The sequence below is a fragment of the Podarcis liolepis genome (assembly GCF_965112155.1).
Source record: "Podarcis liolepis genome assembly, chromosome: 12".
In the NCBI taxonomy this organism is placed as follows: Eukaryota; Metazoa; Chordata; class Lepidosauria; order Squamata; family Lacertidae; genus Podarcis; species Podarcis liolepis.
The window spans coordinates 8258769-8277891 of NC_139563.1; the positions used below are offsets into that span (position 1 = coordinate 8258769).

Sequence of the window (19123 nt, forward strand, 5' to 3'; positions counted from 1 at the left end):
TGGCAGCTCTTTGAGTGAGAAGGACCCGTGTTGTGAACAACATCAGACGAGCCCTGTTGAATCTGGCCAAAGACCCATCTAATCCATCATTGTGTTCTCCCATCCTAAGCTCTTGTGATTCCTAGCAGCTCAACACCATCACCTGTCTGGCCCAGAGGAAAAGGTGGGTGAACATTTGATCATATGTGGTGGAACTGTAAGGTGGTAAAAAGATTTTGGGAAATGATATATAATGAGTTGAAAAAAAATGTTTAAAATAACCTTTGTTAAAAAGCCCGAAGCCTTCCTTTTAGGAATTCTAGGTGCCGAAATCCCAAAGGAACAGAAAAGACTATTTATGTATGTGGTCACGGCTGCACGGATGTTATTGGCCCAGAGATGGAAAGAAGATAAAGTCCGTACCAGAGAAGAATGAAAGGTGAAGTTAATGGACTATGCAGAAAGGGTTAAAATGACCAGAAGAGTCAGAAATAAGAAAGACCAAAATTTTAACAAGGAATGGGATTTTTTTTTAAAAAAAACTTATCTTAAAGACCATTGTAAACAGTTAAAAGTAGGATAGGAATATCACTTGTAGTTTAAGGTTAATTCTGGACATAATGGAAGAGGTAAAAGGTTTGGATTATCATAAAAGATGCAGGAGGAATTGTTTAATAATAGGACCCACAAACTCCAGGAGATTCCTGTTTTTATGATTTATGCTTGATATATCTCTGCAAAATTTTAAGTTGAAAAACCAAATAAATATTTAAAGAAAAGAAAAGAAAAGGTGGGTGAACATGCAGGTAATAATAATAATAATAATAATAATAATAATAATAATAATAATAATTTTTATTTATATCCCGCCCTCCCCAGCCGAAGCCGGGCTCAGGGCGGCTAACAACAATCAAATAATCCAACATTCTAAAAACATCTCATTCTAAAAATTAATTAAAATCAAATTGATGGCAACCGTTAAGCAAAATTCTGTGCAGGTTGCCAGAGGAGGGAGTCAGGCTGCGCCCTGACCAAAGGCCTGGTGGAATAGCTCTATCTTGCAGGCCCTGTAGGGAATAATAAAAAAATATTTCAAAAGAAGAAGAAGAAGTGAGTGGTAGGAGCAGATTCAGAGGGGCTCTTGTTTGTGAGTCCCTTAACGAGTCACCATCAAATGTCCATTGATGTGGACCTTTGACGCCAGTTCTGAATGGAACAACTGACCTGCTTTCTTTTCGATTGAACAATTAGATAACCCTATTTCCACCCCCTCATTGGGGGGATAAACCGTTCTCTGCTTCATTACTTTGATAATGACTATTTTAAAAGCCATTGTTCCAGACAATGGTTTGTTTGTTTGTTTCTTGGGTAAATTTTTGATTTGCGAACAGAGGCCCGCAGTTATAAATACGCCGTCAGAATTAAACAAAGAGAGAGAAAGAGAGCGCAAAAGGTAAATTTCAAAAGGGGGAAAGATAATATCGCAAGGATTTCCTTTCGAATGCATGCATATGGAAGCGTTTTGAAAAGCAAACAAGCCGTTCAACTCTTTCCCACTCCAGAAGAAACAAATTCTCAAGAATGCCGTTTGATGTGAAATGAGAAACACATTGAAACATTTCTCCGGAGCGAAACCGCAAATGCCGCTCAATTAAAAGATTTTCAAACTTTCTAGCTTCAAGGAGCCTTTTCCGCATCTATTTGTTCTTTAAAAACAGACGACAAAAACCCCCTCCATGATCAACACAGAATGCCTGTAACTTGCATAGCAGGGACAGACAGAAAGCAAGGCGGGAGCTACCGGTAGATTTTTGGGTGGTTTGCAGAACATTGTCAAATATCTCTGACTCTCCACGGTTTAACAAGAACAGCGAAGAAGAAGAAGAAGAAGAAGAAGAAGAAGAAGAAGAAGAAGAAGAAGAAGAAGAAAGACCTCTGGGTGCCTTTGCCCAGAGTCTGATTGGCACCTCTCCTATGCCTGCAAATTTCATTCACTTTTGTAAAAACGGGATGGAAAGTTATATCCAAATAATGAGTCCAATTGGGAAAACACAGAGCAGCTCTAAAACAGATCAAGTTGCTTTGCAAAGCTACAGATATAGATCTTGTGGCTGGTGCCTATCCATAGCCTATATATTTTCAAAGTTAAACTGTGGATAGCCAGCTTTCAAAATGCTATAGTTGTGCAGAGATGAACGAAGTATCAGATCAGAGCGCAGAAGAAACCTTTCACCTCTTTTGATTGGTTCCAAGACATTCCCAGCAATCCACTGTTGTGGGGGAAATGGTGGGTCCAATATGATCAGAATAACTGCATACCTCACTGCCCTTCTGACCAAGGGAACTCTTGCTTTATCTCATAAGTCTGAGCAGTCGTTTTCATTTTGGGGGGGAAATGTCAACCTCTTTTACAATGGGGCCTCTTCAAAGGCATAGCAATTGCCAGCTCCCCAGGAGGAGTTCATGCCTGTTTGACTTCATTCCATGCTTCCGGGATGGTGAATCAATTCCTCTCAACAAGGTGACCCTGGTCAGTTCGAGCACAAAAGTTCTTAACACCCAAAGGCATTTTGCCCCTTTGTTAGAGCTGAGAGGCAGAATCCTGCCTGTAGCTACTTAGAGGGGGGGGGGGGTGATAGGAATGAAGCCCAGACTGCTTCTCTGCCTTCAATGCTTGCAACATCCCAAAATGCAAATAGAGGGTGGGGAATCAGGTTATTGCCATGTTTTGCAAGATAAAAGGAAGGCATTACAGCAAACAAGGCGCCCCAACAAATTGCCAAGGAGGTTACACTGGATAGTGCAGAGAAGGGAGCTAATAATGAGGAGGAGGGATGGATGAAATTCAAAGACTATTTAGTTAAATATGTTAAGATAGCTTAATTGGAAAAGCTTGCAAATTCCAGATAGGCTTAGGATTTAATTATGTGATTTTAGAGAACAATATGCTTAAAGTCAAAATGAAAACAAAGTAAGAGGTTAAGTGATTAAGTTAATTTTATGAGAAAATAGGTTTTGGAAAATTGTTACAATGATATAGACTGAAATGCAGCCAGGGGGATTTGAGGAAGTCACTTAACAATGTTACTAAGATTGGATCAAGTACAGTTAAGGTATATGTGTGTTTGTTTGTTTAAAATTTTGGAAAACCATTTTTTTTGAATAATAATAATAATAGCAATAATTTATTTCATTTATGAATCACATCCTATGAAACATCTCAAAGCAATTTAGCATCAAAAACACACACAACATGATTTCATATATGAGAAGAATTTCAAAACCGATACAGATTACAGGCTGGGTTAAAAAACAACACCACCTCTATTTGAAAGGCCTGTTGAAAAAGGATAGGTTTTGATAGGTGCTGAAAAGACGCAATGCCTGCCTGAAGCAAGATGGGAGGGAGTTGCAAGTATTTGACATCAACACAGACCTTTTCCCTGCATCTGCAAAGCATTTCACACTGATTATCTCAGAATGCCTTCGGTACAAGAAACAGAAGCGACCTGGATTTTTTTTGAGACCTTTTTCTTTGATGGTTCTCTTTTCCTTTTCTTTTATCCCACCTCCCTAGGTGGGATAAAATAACTCCATCGTTCTTTATGACATCCTCACCCCTGTACCACATGCCCCACAATGCCCTGGAAGGATGCCGGGTCTGGGGCGTTGTGGAGGGTGCAAAATGGCGTCCCGACACCACAGGAGTTGTCCCTGTCCCTTGCAGGGAGGGCACAAAACGCAGTGAAACAAGGGCATGGAACCATTTCAAGTTTGATGTCCTTCTTCCCTGCTGACTGATCTTCTGAGGGCCACGTACAGGTGTTGGATGGAGCCAAAGGTCAAAGTGTGTGGTGCAGGATAGAAGGCCAGGCTCTCAGCTTCCACACTGGCTATGCAGCCTCTGCTGAAATGCCACTGGCGAAGGTAAAGGTAAAGGGACCCCTGGCCATTAGGTCCAGTCGTGGCCAACTCTGGAGTTGCGGCACTCATCTCGCTTTTTTGGCCGAGGGAGCCAGCGCACAGCTTCCGGGTCATGTGGCCAGCATGACTAAGTCGCTTCTGGCGAACCAGAGCAGCGCATGGAAACACCGTTTACCTTCCCGCCGGAGCGGTACCTATTTATCTACTTGTACTTTGACGTGCATTCGAATTGCTAGGTTGGCAGGAGCAGGGACCGAGCAATGGAAGCTCACCCTGTTGCAGGGATTCGAACCGCCGAACTTCTAGTCCTAGGCTCTGTGGTTTAACCCACAGCGCCACCTGCGAAGGACAACCTGTTAAATTCCAAGGCAACCTGTTTCACGGCTGAACAGCTGTTAGGTCTCTCCCAATGTTCAGGTAAAATACGCTTCCTTGCCATTTCCATTCCACTAGCTCTAGCCCTCTGGGGCAACAGAGAACATGTCTTCTCCATATTCTAGCTTGACAGATACTGGAATACACCTGCCACACCGACCGTTAACCTTTCCACTTCCCAGGCTGAACATATCTAGTTTTTTCAACTGGTCTTCACAGGAAATGGCTTCCAGAGCTTTCTCCATCATGGTTGCCCTCTTGTGAATGAAGCCCTCGTTTGTCAATGTCCATCCTAAAATGTGTTGCCCCAAATTGTACTCCAGATTTGGCCTGATCGGCGCAGATCAGCACAAAACTTTATTATAGAGTTCCCTTAGGTGGGCTCAGCAAATCAGGGTCCTGAGTCAACTAAGCTAAGCACTTTGTTTCTTATTTATATTTTCAAAATACAAAGGTGATTATAGCAAATTCCACAGTGTCATGAACTATCAAGACAATGCAGTCATATAATTTCCACCCTGGTCGATTACACATTGGGGAAAAGGGTAACAGCGCATTGTTCCTTTTTAAGGTACAGTTTGATTGGAAGTTACCATATTTTTCTGTCTATAAGATGTCCCCATGTATAAGACACCCCCTATTTTGGGGGACTCAGATTTAAGAAAATGGGGGGAGATGGCCCCGTGTATAAGACGCCCCCTAATTTTTGATATTATTTTTTTTGGGGGGGGGGGCTAATCTTATACACGGAAAAATATGGTAGTTGTTAATGCATAGCCAAATGCATACGACAAGGAAATCTATACGCAATTATTTTTCTCCTACTCCAAACATAACAATAACTCTCTTCAAAAAAAAGTCCATTCTACTTGAGCAAATGCCTTTTGTGTATCAATATCTAAGCACTAGTCTTTATCTATCATTATCTCTTACACTGTGATTGTCACATTACTTTACCAGATAATCTTCTACACCAGGGTTTCTCAAACTTGTGATAATTGTGTATGACTTCCGGGAGTTTACCCTTCGCCTTCTCAGGTGAAGATAATTTGGTTTTAAGAATAATATTTTTTCTATGATAAATTAAAATAAAAAATTATGCCACATACCCTTTGAAACCCTTTCATATACCTCAGCAGGGAGGAGTACCACACTTGGGGAGGAAAACTGTTTTATACAAAGCAACCTTCCCCCTTAATAATATGTTTAGGTGAAAGACAACATGGCCACCCATGATGAGGTGAAAAGATTTTGGGGACAAATTTATGATGAAATAAAGAAAATATTGAAATACACTTTCCCAAAAAAACCTGAAGCGTTCCTCTTAGGTATGATCGGAGAGGAGATCAAAAGCGAAGATCAAACATTCTTCCAATACGCAACGGTGGCGGCTAGGATCCTGTTAGCGCAAAACTGGAAAACCCCTAATATCCCCACGGTTAGAGAATGGCGGACGAAATTATTTGAGTATATAGAGTTAGCGAGATTGACACAGAAGATCAGGCATCAAAAAAATGTAAAACTAAAGAATGATTGGAATAAATTTTTAAGTTATATTGAAGGTAATTTGGGAATTAAAAAAATAACAGTGGACGGAATTTAAAACCTGCGATGTATAGAGTTATTATAATACAACTGCAGAATGGTTATAAGTTTATCTAACCTAAATCGAGATGGAAGGAAGCCAATGTGTAACGTCTGTAAGTTTGTTTCTTTTATGTTAATATGTGTTAATCTGATATCTATTTTCTATTCTTTTTCTTTTCTATTTTTTCTATTTCTTTATTTTTACCTTTTAAATGTCTGTATGTCTTGGCTGATATAGTTTGCAAGAATTTAATAAAATTTACTATAAAAAAACAACAACAACATGGCCACCCAACATTTTATAATCCAGAGTTATTGGTCTGAATAGTCCAATCTACAAGAGATCCCCTTCAAACTTAGGTTTTAATATAATGGTTCTCTCAGGAGCTGTATCTCCCACTAAGTAGTCATTCATACCCAATGCTACTTTGGATGACAAGATGCTTTTATATTACTGATAATATTCACAGGAAAAGCCAACTGGGCCTGAAGCCATATTTTAACTTACTGCTCAGACTTTTCTTATAGTTTCTTTTACATCTTTAACTCTGATAAGAGTTTCCAAGAAGCTAAGTCGTCACCATCCAATCAATCAAAATGCATTTTCTTCTCTGCTGTTGAAACCACATTCTGATTGGATATATTTCACAAAATCTATCACCTGCCGACATCTCTCCCTTCTAACACTTCTTACTGGCCATGACAATTCCATACGACTTGCTCACCCCCAAAACAAAATTACATCTTTACTGCCCGTCATTCGAACATGTGGTAAACCAGTCTCCCAATAACAGAGTCCCATCAATTCAAACTCCCAAGCTCAATCCTTGCCGAGTTCATTAATTCAACAGCCTCGGCTCCGTTTACAGTCAATCAAAAGCTCCAGGTCAGTTTCTTGACATCAAATGTCCAACTCAGCTCTATAAATAATGTTTCCAGCACCACTCCGTGCCTTGAACAAGGGTTGCCAGCACAGTTTATTGAAAGATGTTCCCATCACAGTCCATTTATCAGATTCCCAACAAGGCTAAAATCAAGTACTTGCTCCCCATTCTCTTTGAAACGAAACACGAGGTGCATCTTGCCTATGGGACCAGTTGCTCTATTTGTGTCCACCCCACCCACCCCGGTGGCTCCGCTTTGGGCAAGGACCACAGCTCACTTGTAGAACACAAAGTTTTCATGCGAAAGCTCCCAGGTTGAATTCCTGGCATCTCCAAGGCTGGGAAAGAGATGGCCAACACTCTTGAGAGACGGTACCAGCCAGTGTTGACAATATTGCAGTAGACGGACCTGTTTATCTCCCCCTCTCATAATACCAGCACTCAAGAGCCATCCTATGAAGATTCAGAACAGACAAAAGCACACAACGCATAAAGGACGGAACTCACTATCTCAAGATGTAATAATGGACTACAATTTGGTTGGCCTTAGAAGAGCACTGGATAAATTCATAAAGATGGATTCATAGAGTATAATGGCTACTTGCCATGACGACTAAGTTCTACTTCTGCTGCTGGGAACTGCGAATCTGCTGGGAATTGTGGATGGGGAGAGGCCTGTCAAGCTCAGGTCCTGTGTTCTGTGTCCTGTGTGTGGGCTTCCCAGGGGCATCTGGTTAAAGGTAAAGGTAAAGGGATCCCTAACCATCAGGTCCAGTCGTGACCGACTCTGGGGTTGCGGTGCTCATCTCGCTTTATTGGCTGAGGGAGCCGGCGTACAGCTTCTGGGTCATGTGGCCAGCATGACTAAGCCGCTTCTGGCGAACCAGAGCAGCGCACGGAAATGCCGTTTACCTTCCCGCTGGAGTGGTACCTATTTATCTACTTGCACTCTGACGTGCTTTCGAACTGCTAGGTTGGCAGGAGCAGGGACTGAGCAACGGGAGCTCACCCCGTCACTGGGATTCGAACCGCCAACCTTCTGATCGGCAAGCCCTAGGCTCTGTGGTTTAACCCACAGCACCACCCGCGTCCCTATCCTTGCAGTTACATCTGGGTTAATGTCAGACAGATAGAATCTGGTATTTTCATTGTGCCATGATGTTAGACTACCCAAAAAGAGGGGATAGCGTGTGTTTGTGTAGGTGGTTGTACGATGGACAGTAGAAAAGGATATGTTCTACTGTGTCTGTGGCATTCAAAGAACATCTGCAATATCTATTGTTTCTGGGGATGTTTGGATATCTGCTCCTTGACAAAAGCTGGGGGAGAAACGTTCAGTCGGGCTAACATAAAGGCCCTGCGTTGGACTGGAATGTCCATGATGCAACAGTGGTGAACCAATGGCAGATTCATACTGGGCCATCCACAGGTCATTTTGCTGTATTAGTTGTTCTCCAAAGCTTCCCCCATGTTATCATGTTGTCGCTGCCTGGAAAACGCAAACATGGGTCCAAAAAACGCAAACCAAAATGTTTGTGGTCTGGGAAGTTCCAGGATGCCATCAGGAAGTGACGGGAAACATACCAATTGGAAACAGAGTACAGTCAACAACCATTTTGTGCAGCGGTTCTGTGCTGATGGGAGGCAGGCAGGATTGGGCCGAGCGACACTCCAACCCAGTCCAAACCTTCCATCGACTGGTGCAAAGGTGGCCTAGATTTCTCTGTCTCCCTCTCTGGTATGGTTGTTGCTTCTAGCGCTTCCTTTTTGGGGGTTGTCTTTAGCTCCTGTGATTTCTGTTGCATTTTACATTGGTTGGTTTTAGCCTGCGTTAGATTCTTGAGGTTTATTGTCACTTTTTATTTTATCCTGCCTAGAGCGCAGTCTAATTGGTCACATTTCTCACTGACGTGCGTGATGCCCAGAGAGCTTGTTCACGAGGCATCTGAGAAGCCTAAGTAATACATGCCATAAATAAGTAAATATCCCACATTTCGCCCTGTACTCTAAAGGGATTCTAGCGTTTGATTAACATACGGCGTCTGGGGGAAATTGGGCTCCTGGCAAGCGACTTAATCAATTGCAGAAATCCCTGCAAAAGGGCATGCCCATTTTTTGCCTTAAGTGAAACTCCTGATGCAAAGAGGCTGGGTATATATATAATATAATTATTGAGAACATGTGCCCCACCACTGTGTGTTGGAATGATTAAGTCTCCAGGCGCACAAGGGAAGCAAATGAAATTCTAGTGGGTTTAATTCTTCCTCGGCTCGGTTCTAAAGCGGGCTGGGGGAGAGCGGGCGTGCTGTCTCCTCTCAACCGCCGGTGTGTAAACAAGAGAGAGGCTCGTAATACTCCTTTAAGCAAGCTGGCATGACCAGAAACCAAGCTGAACCCAAACCTCTGCAATCACACACACACACTTAATTCTCCTGCCCGAAATGTCACCAAATGGGCTCAGTCAGCACTGAATTAACTCGCAGTAACTGAAAACAGGAATGGAAGAGCAGTAGGGAGAGAGACACGTGTTCAAGGATAAATGTAGGGCTAGGGAACCTATGGCTTTCCAAGCAAGGTTGTCCAAGCTTTTTGTCCACAGGGGGAAGGCTGTAGCTTGGTGATAGAGCATCAGTCAGCCTTGCATGCAGAAGGTCGCAGGTTTAATCCCCGCCATGACTGTCAAGCAGCTCTTACTATCAGAAAGATCTTCTTGAGGTTTTTGTTGGAATCTCCTGTCTTGTAACTTGAATCCATTGGTTCGGGTCCTAGCCTCCAGAGCAGGAGAAAACAAGCTTGCTCCATCTTCCATGGGACAGCCCTTGAGATATTTGAAGATGGCTCTCATATCTCCCCTCAGCCCCCTCTTTTCCAAGCTAATCATGCCGAACTCCCTCAAACGTTCCTCATAAGGCTTGGTTTCTAGACCCTTTATCATCTTGGTTGCCCTCCTCTGTCAATATTCTTAAATTGCCGTGCCCAGAACTGGACACAGTATTCCAGGTGTGGTCTGACCAAGGCAGAATAGAGCGGTACTATGACTTCCCTTAGGGACATGGGTGGCACTGTGGTGTAAACCACTGAGCCTTGGGCTTACCGATCAGAAGGTCGGCAGTTCGAATCCCCACGACGGGGTGAGCTCCCGTTGTTCAGTCCCAGCTCCTGCCAACCTAGCAGTTCAAAAGCACCTCAAAGTGCAAGTAGATAAATATGTACCGCTCCGGCAGGAAGGTAAATGGCATTTCCGTGCGTTGCTCTGGTTTCACCAGAAGCGGCTTAGTCATGCTGGCCACATGACCTGGAAAAACTGTCTGCGGAAGTGGACAAAACCAGCTCCCTCGGCCTGTAAAGCAAGATGAGTGCCGCAACCCCAGAGTCCTTCATGACTGAACTTAACTGTCAGGGGTCCTTTACCTTTTTTATGACTTCCGTTAATCGGGACATTCTATTTCTGTTAGTGCAGCCTAGAGTAGCATTAGCTATTTTTTGCTGCTGCTTCACAGAGTTGATTGACCTCCCTGTCAAGATCTGAGCTTGTTATATTTATTCTGAACCTCTCGATTCTTTCCATCCTCTCTCCTCTCTTCATTGCCTTTCATGTTCTCCATTCCTATTCAAATCTGCAAGTGATCATAGAGCAGCCTGGTCCTTGTGTTTATTTTCAGATGTGGCCTGTCCATATGGGAATGCGTTTTATTAATGACAAATCCTTCACCCTCCTGGAAGAAGCTCGTGTCCAGCTTACAGGTTTTCCGTGGGCCTCTACTTGGCCCCTGTGAGAACGGGCCTGATCTAACAGGCCTCTGCCCAAGTGTGTGTGTGTGTGTGTTTATGGATTAATAGAATTCCAGGGCTGGCGATGCCCTACAAGTTTTTGTTGTTGTTTAGTCATTTAGGCACTCCTGTCTTCCACTGCCTCCTGCAGTTTGGTCAAACTCATGCTGGTAGCTTCGAGAACACTATCCAACCATCTCGTCCTCTGTGGTCCCCTTCTCCTTGTGCCCTCCATCTTTCCCAGCATGAGGGTCTTTTCCAGGGAGTCTTCTCTTCTCATGAGGTGGCCAAAGTATTGGAGCCTCAGCTTCAGGATCTGTCCTTCCAGTGAGCACTCAGGGCTGATTTTCTTCAGAATGGAGAGGTTTGATCTTCTTGCAGTCCATAGGACTCTCAAGAGTCTCCTCCAGCACCATAATTCAAAAGCATCCATTTTTTGGCGATCAGCCTTCTTTATGGTCCAGCTCTCACTTCTATACATCACTACTAGGAAAACCATAGCTTTAACTATACGGACCTTTGTTGGCAAGGTGATGTCTCTGCTTTTTAAGATGCTGTCGAGTAGCCCTACAAGTAATTTCATTTCATGCCAATGGTGGATGATATTGGAGACTGGCGGGTGTGCAGCAGGGAAGCGGTGCTGGAGTCTGACTCGGGAGAGGAGCCCAGTGATTTGTGGGGACCTGTACCAGCCAGGAGGCAAGAATTGAAGGCAGGGGGAAGCTTTAGAGCTGGAGGGTCCAGCATAGGTTGGGCTGGAGGAAGAGGCAGATCAGGCAGGTGAAGGGCCGGGTTCATCTCCACTCTCTCCTGCACCACCCTCTCCCAGAACCAGGAGCGGATTGAAGAGGGATGAGCAGAGGCAGCTTCCATGCAGGCGTAGTCTCTGTGTGCATGCAGCCCCATCGGGCAAAGGTACATAAACTGATGGAGGGGGGTGTCCTCTGTTGCTGCAACTGCTCCATAGTGCACATACCTGGGAATAACTGCCTAGCTGTTAGATTGGTGTGTGTAGGTCTCTAGAGCTGTAGAAGCAACTATGTTATTTTGACAATAAAGAGACAGATTTCTGCTGTGTGCATTCCTTTGGCGGGGAAGCACCCTTGACAGATTACGCTCTTTAAATTAGTATGGTAATGGCCCAACTAGCCCAGCATCCTGTTTTTACAGTGGCTAACCAGATGAAGGGATGCGGGTGGCGCTGTGGGTTAAACCACAGAGCCTAGGACTTGCCGATCAGAAGGTCGGTGGTTCGAATCCCTACGACAGGGTGAGCTCCCATTGCTCGGTTCCTGCTCCTGCCAACCTAGCAGTTCGATAGCACGTCAAAGTGCAAGTAGATAAATAGGTACCACTCCGGCAGGAAGGTAAACGGCGTTTCCATGCGCTGCTCTGGTTCGCCAGAGGATGCAAGGATGCAAGGATGGCTGAGCTTTTATCAATAGTTTCTCAAGAGCAGTGAATGGCACTATTTAGTGGGAAGAAACTCCAATGAAAATACTTGTTATTACGAAGATTATTATTTATTATTATTATTATTTACGTGGCTGTTTATTTGTATTTTTTATTATTATGTTGTTGTTGTTTAGTTGTTTAGTCGTGTCCGACTCTTCGTGACCCCATGGGCCAGAGCTCGCCAGGCACTTCTGTCTTCCACTGCCTCTCGCAGTTTGGTCAGACTCATGTTTGTAGCTTCGAAGACACTATCCAACCATCTTGTCCTCTGTGGTCCCCTTCTCCTTGTGCCCTCCATCTTTCCCAACACCAGGGTCTTTTCCAGGGAGTCTTCTCTTCTCATGAGGTGGCCAAAGTATTGGAGCCTCAGCTTCAGGATCTGTCCTTCCAGTGAGCACTCAGGGCTGATTTCCTTCAGAATGGAGAGGTTTGATCTTCTTGCAGTCCATGGGACTCTCAAGAGTCTCCTCCAGCACCATAATTCAAAAGCATCAATTCTTCGGCGATCAGCCTTCTTTATGGTCCAGCTCTCACTTCCATACATCACTACTGGGAAAACCATAGCTTTTACTATACGGACCTTTGTTGGCAAGGTGATGTCTCTACTTTTTATTATACATGGGTGTTTTTAGGATTGTCTTTATTTGTAATGCCTAATAAAGGTACGGCGAAGTAAGCATCATGGACATGTTGTAGAATACATCTCTCTCCACCCACCCACAAAATCCCACAAGGCAGGGAGGGGGCTGCTTCTTTCAAGACTCTTTACAGAGTTGGTAGGCTCTAGCCACCTCTGCAAACGTTTTTGAAGAAAGCTCAAGGGATAATGAGAGGATTCAGTAGAAGGCAGCTCCATATGCTCCTATATTCCCATGGGGCTGATTACAGAAATTCACCTTATCATCCTGGAATGCGGGAGCAAGTAAGAACAACAGAGAGGTAAAGGAACACTGACACACCCCAATTTTGCACAGATGTCAGGATGGGAAACAGTGTACCCTGTGGCTCAAAGAGGGTTCTCCTCCTAAACTAGATAGAGTGGTACCTCGGGTTAAGTACTTAATTCGTTCCGGAGGTCCATTCTTAACCTGAAACTGTTCTTAAGCCGAAGCACCACTTTAGCTAATGGGGCCTCCTGCTGCTGCCGCGCTGCCAGAGCACGATTTCTGTTCTCATCCTGAAGCAAAGTTCTTAACCTGAAGCACTATTTCTGGCTTAGTGGAGTGTGTATCCTGAAGTGTATGTAACCCAAGGTACCACTCTACAAATAAATCAAAGACAGCTTTTCTGGACAGGGGAAAAAAGCCAGTTTCATCAGTGTCGGAGGCCCTGGAATTTGGTGCGTACCTGACAGATGTTGTAGTGCTCAAAGAGGGACAGGACGCCGATGTCGCTGCGGCCGGAGACACCTTTCAGGAGGGTGATGTTGCCGTTCCCAGAGTCCAGCTCCATCACGTCGTTGAAAACGTTGGACACGGCTTGGCCAGTCAGGAGCAGGTTGACTAGTTCCTGGTTACCGCAGAAGAAAAAGGGGCTCTTTGAACAGACACTGGTCTAGTAGGAAGAGCTGGTGCTCATGTCCTAGGAAGAAGCAAGGGGGTCTCTTCCTCCTCCTGCAACAAGCTCCCTTGCAGGATCAGAAGAGGCATGAAAAGGGCAGAGGAGAGGTTGGTTGCACATGGGCACAGTCTCCGATTTCTTGGGGAAAGCCTTGGAGAGAAGGGGACTTAGACAGCTGTGGGGAGGTGGGGATTTTTAGTCCCAGCAACTGATTAGTGAGGATGAGCTGCTGTGCTCATTAGGCCTGACACTCAGCCAAGTCTCTGAAAATCCTGTTTTTGCTAATAAAGAACTAACTCCAACTTTGAACGCTGTGATTTACTGCCAGCTGGTTATTTGGCAGTGGGTGCCATGGGCAGCCCTCCCCCCAGAGTTCCATCTCTCTGCCCTCTCCCAAATCAGCCCCTCCCCCTGCAGACAGAGAGAAACTTTTCCAAGGGACCTGGAGGAAAGTTGAGTCCAGCAGAATTAGTCCTAGAACAGGGGTCGGCAAAGTTTCTGTGGCTTGGGCCGGTTCACGGTCCCGCAGACGCCGCGGTGGGCTGGAGTGTGTGTGTTTGTGTGCATGCATGCACAAACGCTATTTCCGGTGCTCCTTCCGGTGCGGAGGAGGCGTGCACAGCTTCCCATTGGCTACAAGAGCTTCCCGCAGCCAATGGGAAGCTGGCCAGCGTTGCGGAAGGCGTGCTCTGCTCTGCTCTGTGCCAGCTTAGCGTGGCGCACAGGAACCAACCGAGCAGGCAACGGGGGTCCCCAAGTGGGCAGCGGGGGTCCATGGGCCGGTTAAATGACCCCCATGAGCTGCTTGTGACCCATGGGCCTTAGGTTGCCGACCCCTGTTCTAGGACTAATTCTGCTGGACCCAACTTTCCTCCAGATCCCTTGGGAAAGTTTCTCTCTGTCTGCAAGGGCAGGGGCTGATCTGGGAGAGGGCAGAGAGATGGAACTCTGGGGGGAGGGCTGCCCCAGTTCAAAGTTGGAGTTAGCTCTTTATTAGCAAAAACAGGATTTTCAGAGACTTGGTTGAGTGTCAGGCCTAATGAGCACAGCAGCTCATCTTCAGGGATCAGTTGCCGGGACTGAAAATCCCCACCTCCCCAGAGCTGTCTAAGTCCCCTTCTCACCAAAGGCTTTCCACAAGAAATCGGACACTGTGCCCATGGTCAACCAACCTCTCCTCTTCCCTTTTCATGCCTCTCCTGCTCCTGCAAGGGAGCTTGTTGTAGGAGGAGAACCCCTTGTTTCTTCAGCAGCCTGACTCATCCCTGCCTCTTGGCCTCCTCTCCTGCTTCAGCTTCTGCCTTGGATTCTGGACTGCTCTCTGCCACAGATTCTCCCTGCTCACTAAGCCTTGTTACCTCTTCAGCTTCTGACATCTCCTCCTCCTCCTAGGCTTCTCCCTCTGACCCCTTGTCGTCGTCCCACCACCAACCCCCCAGGCTCTGAGCTTTTTCGCTTTGGGGTCCCCCCAGCTGGTTTCTCCCACCATTCCTCTGCGTCCAACCAAACCATGACAACCGCTCACAAAATTCACCCCCGACATACAGTGGTACCTCTGGATTATGAACGGAATCCGTTCTGGAGCCCCGTTCGCGTCCTGAAGTAAACGTAACATGCAGGTGCGCGGGTCGCATTTCACTGCCTCCACGCATGCGCGTAAGGTCATTTTGAGCATCTGCGCATGAGCGAGCAGCAAAACCTAGAAGTAACGCGCTCTGTTACTTCCGGGTCGCTGCAGAGCGAAACCCGAAAATATTCATCCCGAAGCTACTTCAACCCAAGGTATGACTGTATATATTTCGGCCCTGTCTCAGAGGCCTTTGCCATATTTACCTGCGTACAGTACCCGTGTGCGCCAATCAGCCGGTTTGTGATCACGTCAAAATCTCCACGTACTCTGGGGTGGGATGATAAAAATGAAGGCAGCAAAGTTAGATCGACTGAAGTTCCCACCAAAAGGGCACATCAAGAACACATCATAAAAATGGGTCTAGTCCGGGGGTCAGCAAGGTTTACTTCCCCTGGGCCAGTTCACTCCAGCAGAGATCCCTCCATGGGCAGGATTGCGCTCATGTGTGAGCGTACATAGCCACAATTTCCTGTGCCTGCGCAGACGCGATTTTTGGCATCCGAGCATGCGCAGACGCGATTTTTGGCATCCGAGCATGCGCAGACGCGATTTCCAGCACCGCGGAAGCGAATCCCCACACTGCGCTGTGCCAGTTTAGCACAGTGTGCGGGGACTCTCCGAGAGGGTGGCTCGGTTTGGGGGTGGCTCATGGGCCAGTTAAAGACCCCTGTGGGATGCTTGCGGCCCATAGGCCTTACCGTATTTTTTGCTCCATAAGACACACCTGACCATAAGACGCACCTAGTGTTTAGAGGGGGGATGCAAGAAAAAAATATTCTTTAAAGGAAGCGCTGAGCAGAGCCTGTGTACATCCCAGGCTCTGCTCAGCGCTCCCTTTCACGAGCCGCGTGGAGCGTGTTTGCGGCTCTTGGGGGCTTTTCCCTGAGGAGGGAGAAGGGACTGGTGGGCTGCCCTTCTCCCTCCTTGGGGAAAAGCCCCCAAGAGCCACACACACGCTCCATGTGGCTCATGAAAGGGAGCGCTGAGCAGAGCCCCCTGCCTGCATTTGCTCCATAAGATGCACACACATTTCCCTTTACTTCTTAGGAGGGAAAAAGTGTGTCTTATGGAGCGAAAAATACGGTAGAATGCCTACCTGGCTTGTCCAATATTTTGAAGATTGGGCCAGGTTCCGTGACATTCTAGGAGATGGCTCTCAAATTCTGCCATGGGTGTGCAAAGTCCTATTATAAGTGTGCACCGTTCAACCCAAGTGCATTTTGCATTTCTGCTGCACACTTTAAACCAGCCTTAGCCACTTTCTTGCCCTCCAGATGTGTGGATTTCATCTCCCTTCAGCCCCAACCAGAATCCAAAACATCTGGAGAGCACTAGGCTGGTGAAGACTGCCTTAAACCCTTTTGATATATATATGCAATTATTAAGTGAAGACTCTGGAGGAATCTGGGTGATTTAAGAAGGGCTGAACCTGACCAAAGTCAGAGACTGAAAAGACCCAACTCAAGAACTACCGCCCAATATCATTGCTTAATGTGGATTACAAAATTTTTGCAGACATTTTGGCAAAAAGATTTAAAAGAGTGTTGATGGAGAAGATTCACAAGGACCAAGCAGGCTTTCTCCCTAAAAGACACCTGGCAGATAATGTAAGGAATGTAATAGACATTCTGGAAAAGCTAGAGGTGAACATAAACACTAAAGCAGTACTGATCTTTGTGGACGCGGAGAAAGCCTTTGACAATATTTCTTGGAGCTTTATGAAGAAGAATCTTCATGGGATGGGGGTAGGCCAGGGTTTTGAGAATGGTATGGCTGCAATATATTCTGAACAAAAAGCTAAACTGATTGTAAACAATGTTGTGACTGAGGAACTTAAGATAGAAAAAGGAACACGACAAGGGTGCCCGATTTCCCCATTACTTTTTATCTCAGTTCTGGAGGTGTTGCTGAACATGATAAGAAATGACCAGCAGGTCAAAGGTGTGCAGGTCGGAGCTAAACATTATAAGTTAAGAGCGTTTGCAGATGACTTAGTATTGATTTTGCAAGAGCCAAACACTAGTACGAAAAAGGTTTTATAAATAATACAACAGTTCGGCCAGGTAGCTGGATTTAAGTTGAATAAGCAAAAAACTAAAGTTTTAGGGAAAAACTTAACAGATATGGAAACGGAGAAATTTCAAGAGGAGACAGGTTTGACTGTGGTCAAGAAGGTGAAATATCTAGGGGTTTACTTAACATCTAAGAATGTGAATTTGTACAAGGATAACTATGAAAAATGTTGGTCAGAAATTTAAAAAGATCTAGACATATGGTCAAATCTGAAATTGTCAATGTTAGGCCGAATTGCAGTGATCAAAATGAATGTATTGCCTAGAATGCTATTTTTGTTTCAGACCTTGCAGATTCTCGACAAGATGGAATGTTTTAAGAGGTGGCAGAAAGATATCTCGAAATTTGTCTGGCAGGGCAAAAAGCCCAGAATTAAATTCAAAATATTGACAGATGCTAAAGAAAGAGGGGGATTTGCCCTGCCGGACTTAAAATTGTACTATGAGGCAGCAGCTTTTTGCTGGCTGAAAGAATGGATGCTCCTCGAGAACACGGACATCTTGGATCTGGAAGGTTTCAATAATGCTTTTGGTTGGCATGCATATCTTTGGTATGATAAAGTTAACAGTGCCTTTAAAAACCATATTGTCAGAAAAGCTTTGTTTAATGTTTGGATAAGATACAAAGATCTATTGGAAAATAAAACCCCTAGATGGGTGTCACCAGTGGAGGCTAAAGCAGTGAAGAAACTCAATATGGAGGTCGGATGGCCGAAGTATTGGGAAATTTTAGAACAGGATGGAGATAAGTTCAAACTACAAAGTCATGAGAAATTGAAACATAAAGTACAAAATTGGTTTCAATATCGTCAAATAGTGGAATTTTTCAAACAGGACAGGAAAATCGGTTTCCAGGTGGAAAAATCAAAATTAGAAACTGAGCTGTTAAACTGAGCTGTTAAACTGTCCCATTAAACTTTAATTAGTTTAATGGTTAGCACATGTCCAGTGCGCTTCCGATGCCACAATGTCCCATTACAGCAGAGCATTTCGCACAGCGGCTCAAGAAGGGCTGGAGAGTCAGCATCTTTTCAATAAAGTAATCTTGGAGCAAGCGGTTTGGAACTCAAAGAAAAGGTTTATTTACACAAAACCAAAAAACCCTGGTGAAGAACCACACATTTCAACAAACACGCCCCAAAAGAAAGAGGAAGGGGGGAAGGAAGGGCAAACACACTAGTGAGTTGACTATTTATACAAACTCACATTCCTGGAAGCCTAACGACCTTCAGCTGCTCAGTGACTAGAGCGTCTTGATTAGAGCTTCTTAACCCTTTAATACCAACAGAACCCAACACTAAGAATTTATCTAGAATGTATAACTTGTTGCTGAAATGGAATACACAGGATGAAACAGTTAAATCGGCTATGATTAAGTGGGCACAGGATGTTGGACACAACATTATGTCAGCTGACTGGGAATGGTTATGGAACACCGGCATTAAGTTTACGGCATGTAATGCCTTAAAGGAAAACATCATGAAAATGGTTTATAGGTGGTACATGACCCCAGTCAAGCTGGCAAAAATTTATCATTTGCCCGATAACAAATGTTGGAAGTGTAAAGAGACTGAAGGTACCTTCTACCACCTTTGGTGGACATGCCCGAAGATTAAGGCCTTCTGGGAAATGATCTATAATGAAATGAAAAAGGTACTCAAATGTACCTTTCCTAAAAAACCAGAGGCCTTTCTCTTGGGCATTGTCGGCCAATTGGTGACAAAGAAGGATAGAACTTTTTTCATGTACGCTACAACAGCAGCAAGAATACTCATCGCAAAGTATTGGAAGACACAAGATTTACCCACTCTGGAAGAATGGCAGATGAAAGTGATGGACTATATGACATTGGCCGAGATGACAGGCAGAATCCGTGACCAACGAAA

The 19123-nt window shown here is 45.0% G+C and overlaps 1 protein-coding gene across 2 annotated transcripts in view; it reads right to left on the bottom strand.

Moving 5' to 3' along the window:
• Positions 1 to 19123, bottom strand: part of MINDY4 (MINDY lysine 48 deubiquitinase 4) — an 89743-nt gene that overhangs the window by 14229 nt on the left and 56391 nt on the right. For both annotated transcript variants that reach the window (XM_083466837.1, XM_083466838.1), the window contains exons 14-15: positions 15369 to 15432; positions 13323 to 13484 (exon numbers count right to left, since the gene is read on the bottom strand). In XM_083466837.1, coding sequence (XP_083322963.1) covers positions 13323 to 13484; positions 15369 to 15432 — 226 coding nt within the window. The remainder of the gene's footprint in view (positions 1 to 13322; positions 13485 to 15368; positions 15433 to 19123) is intronic.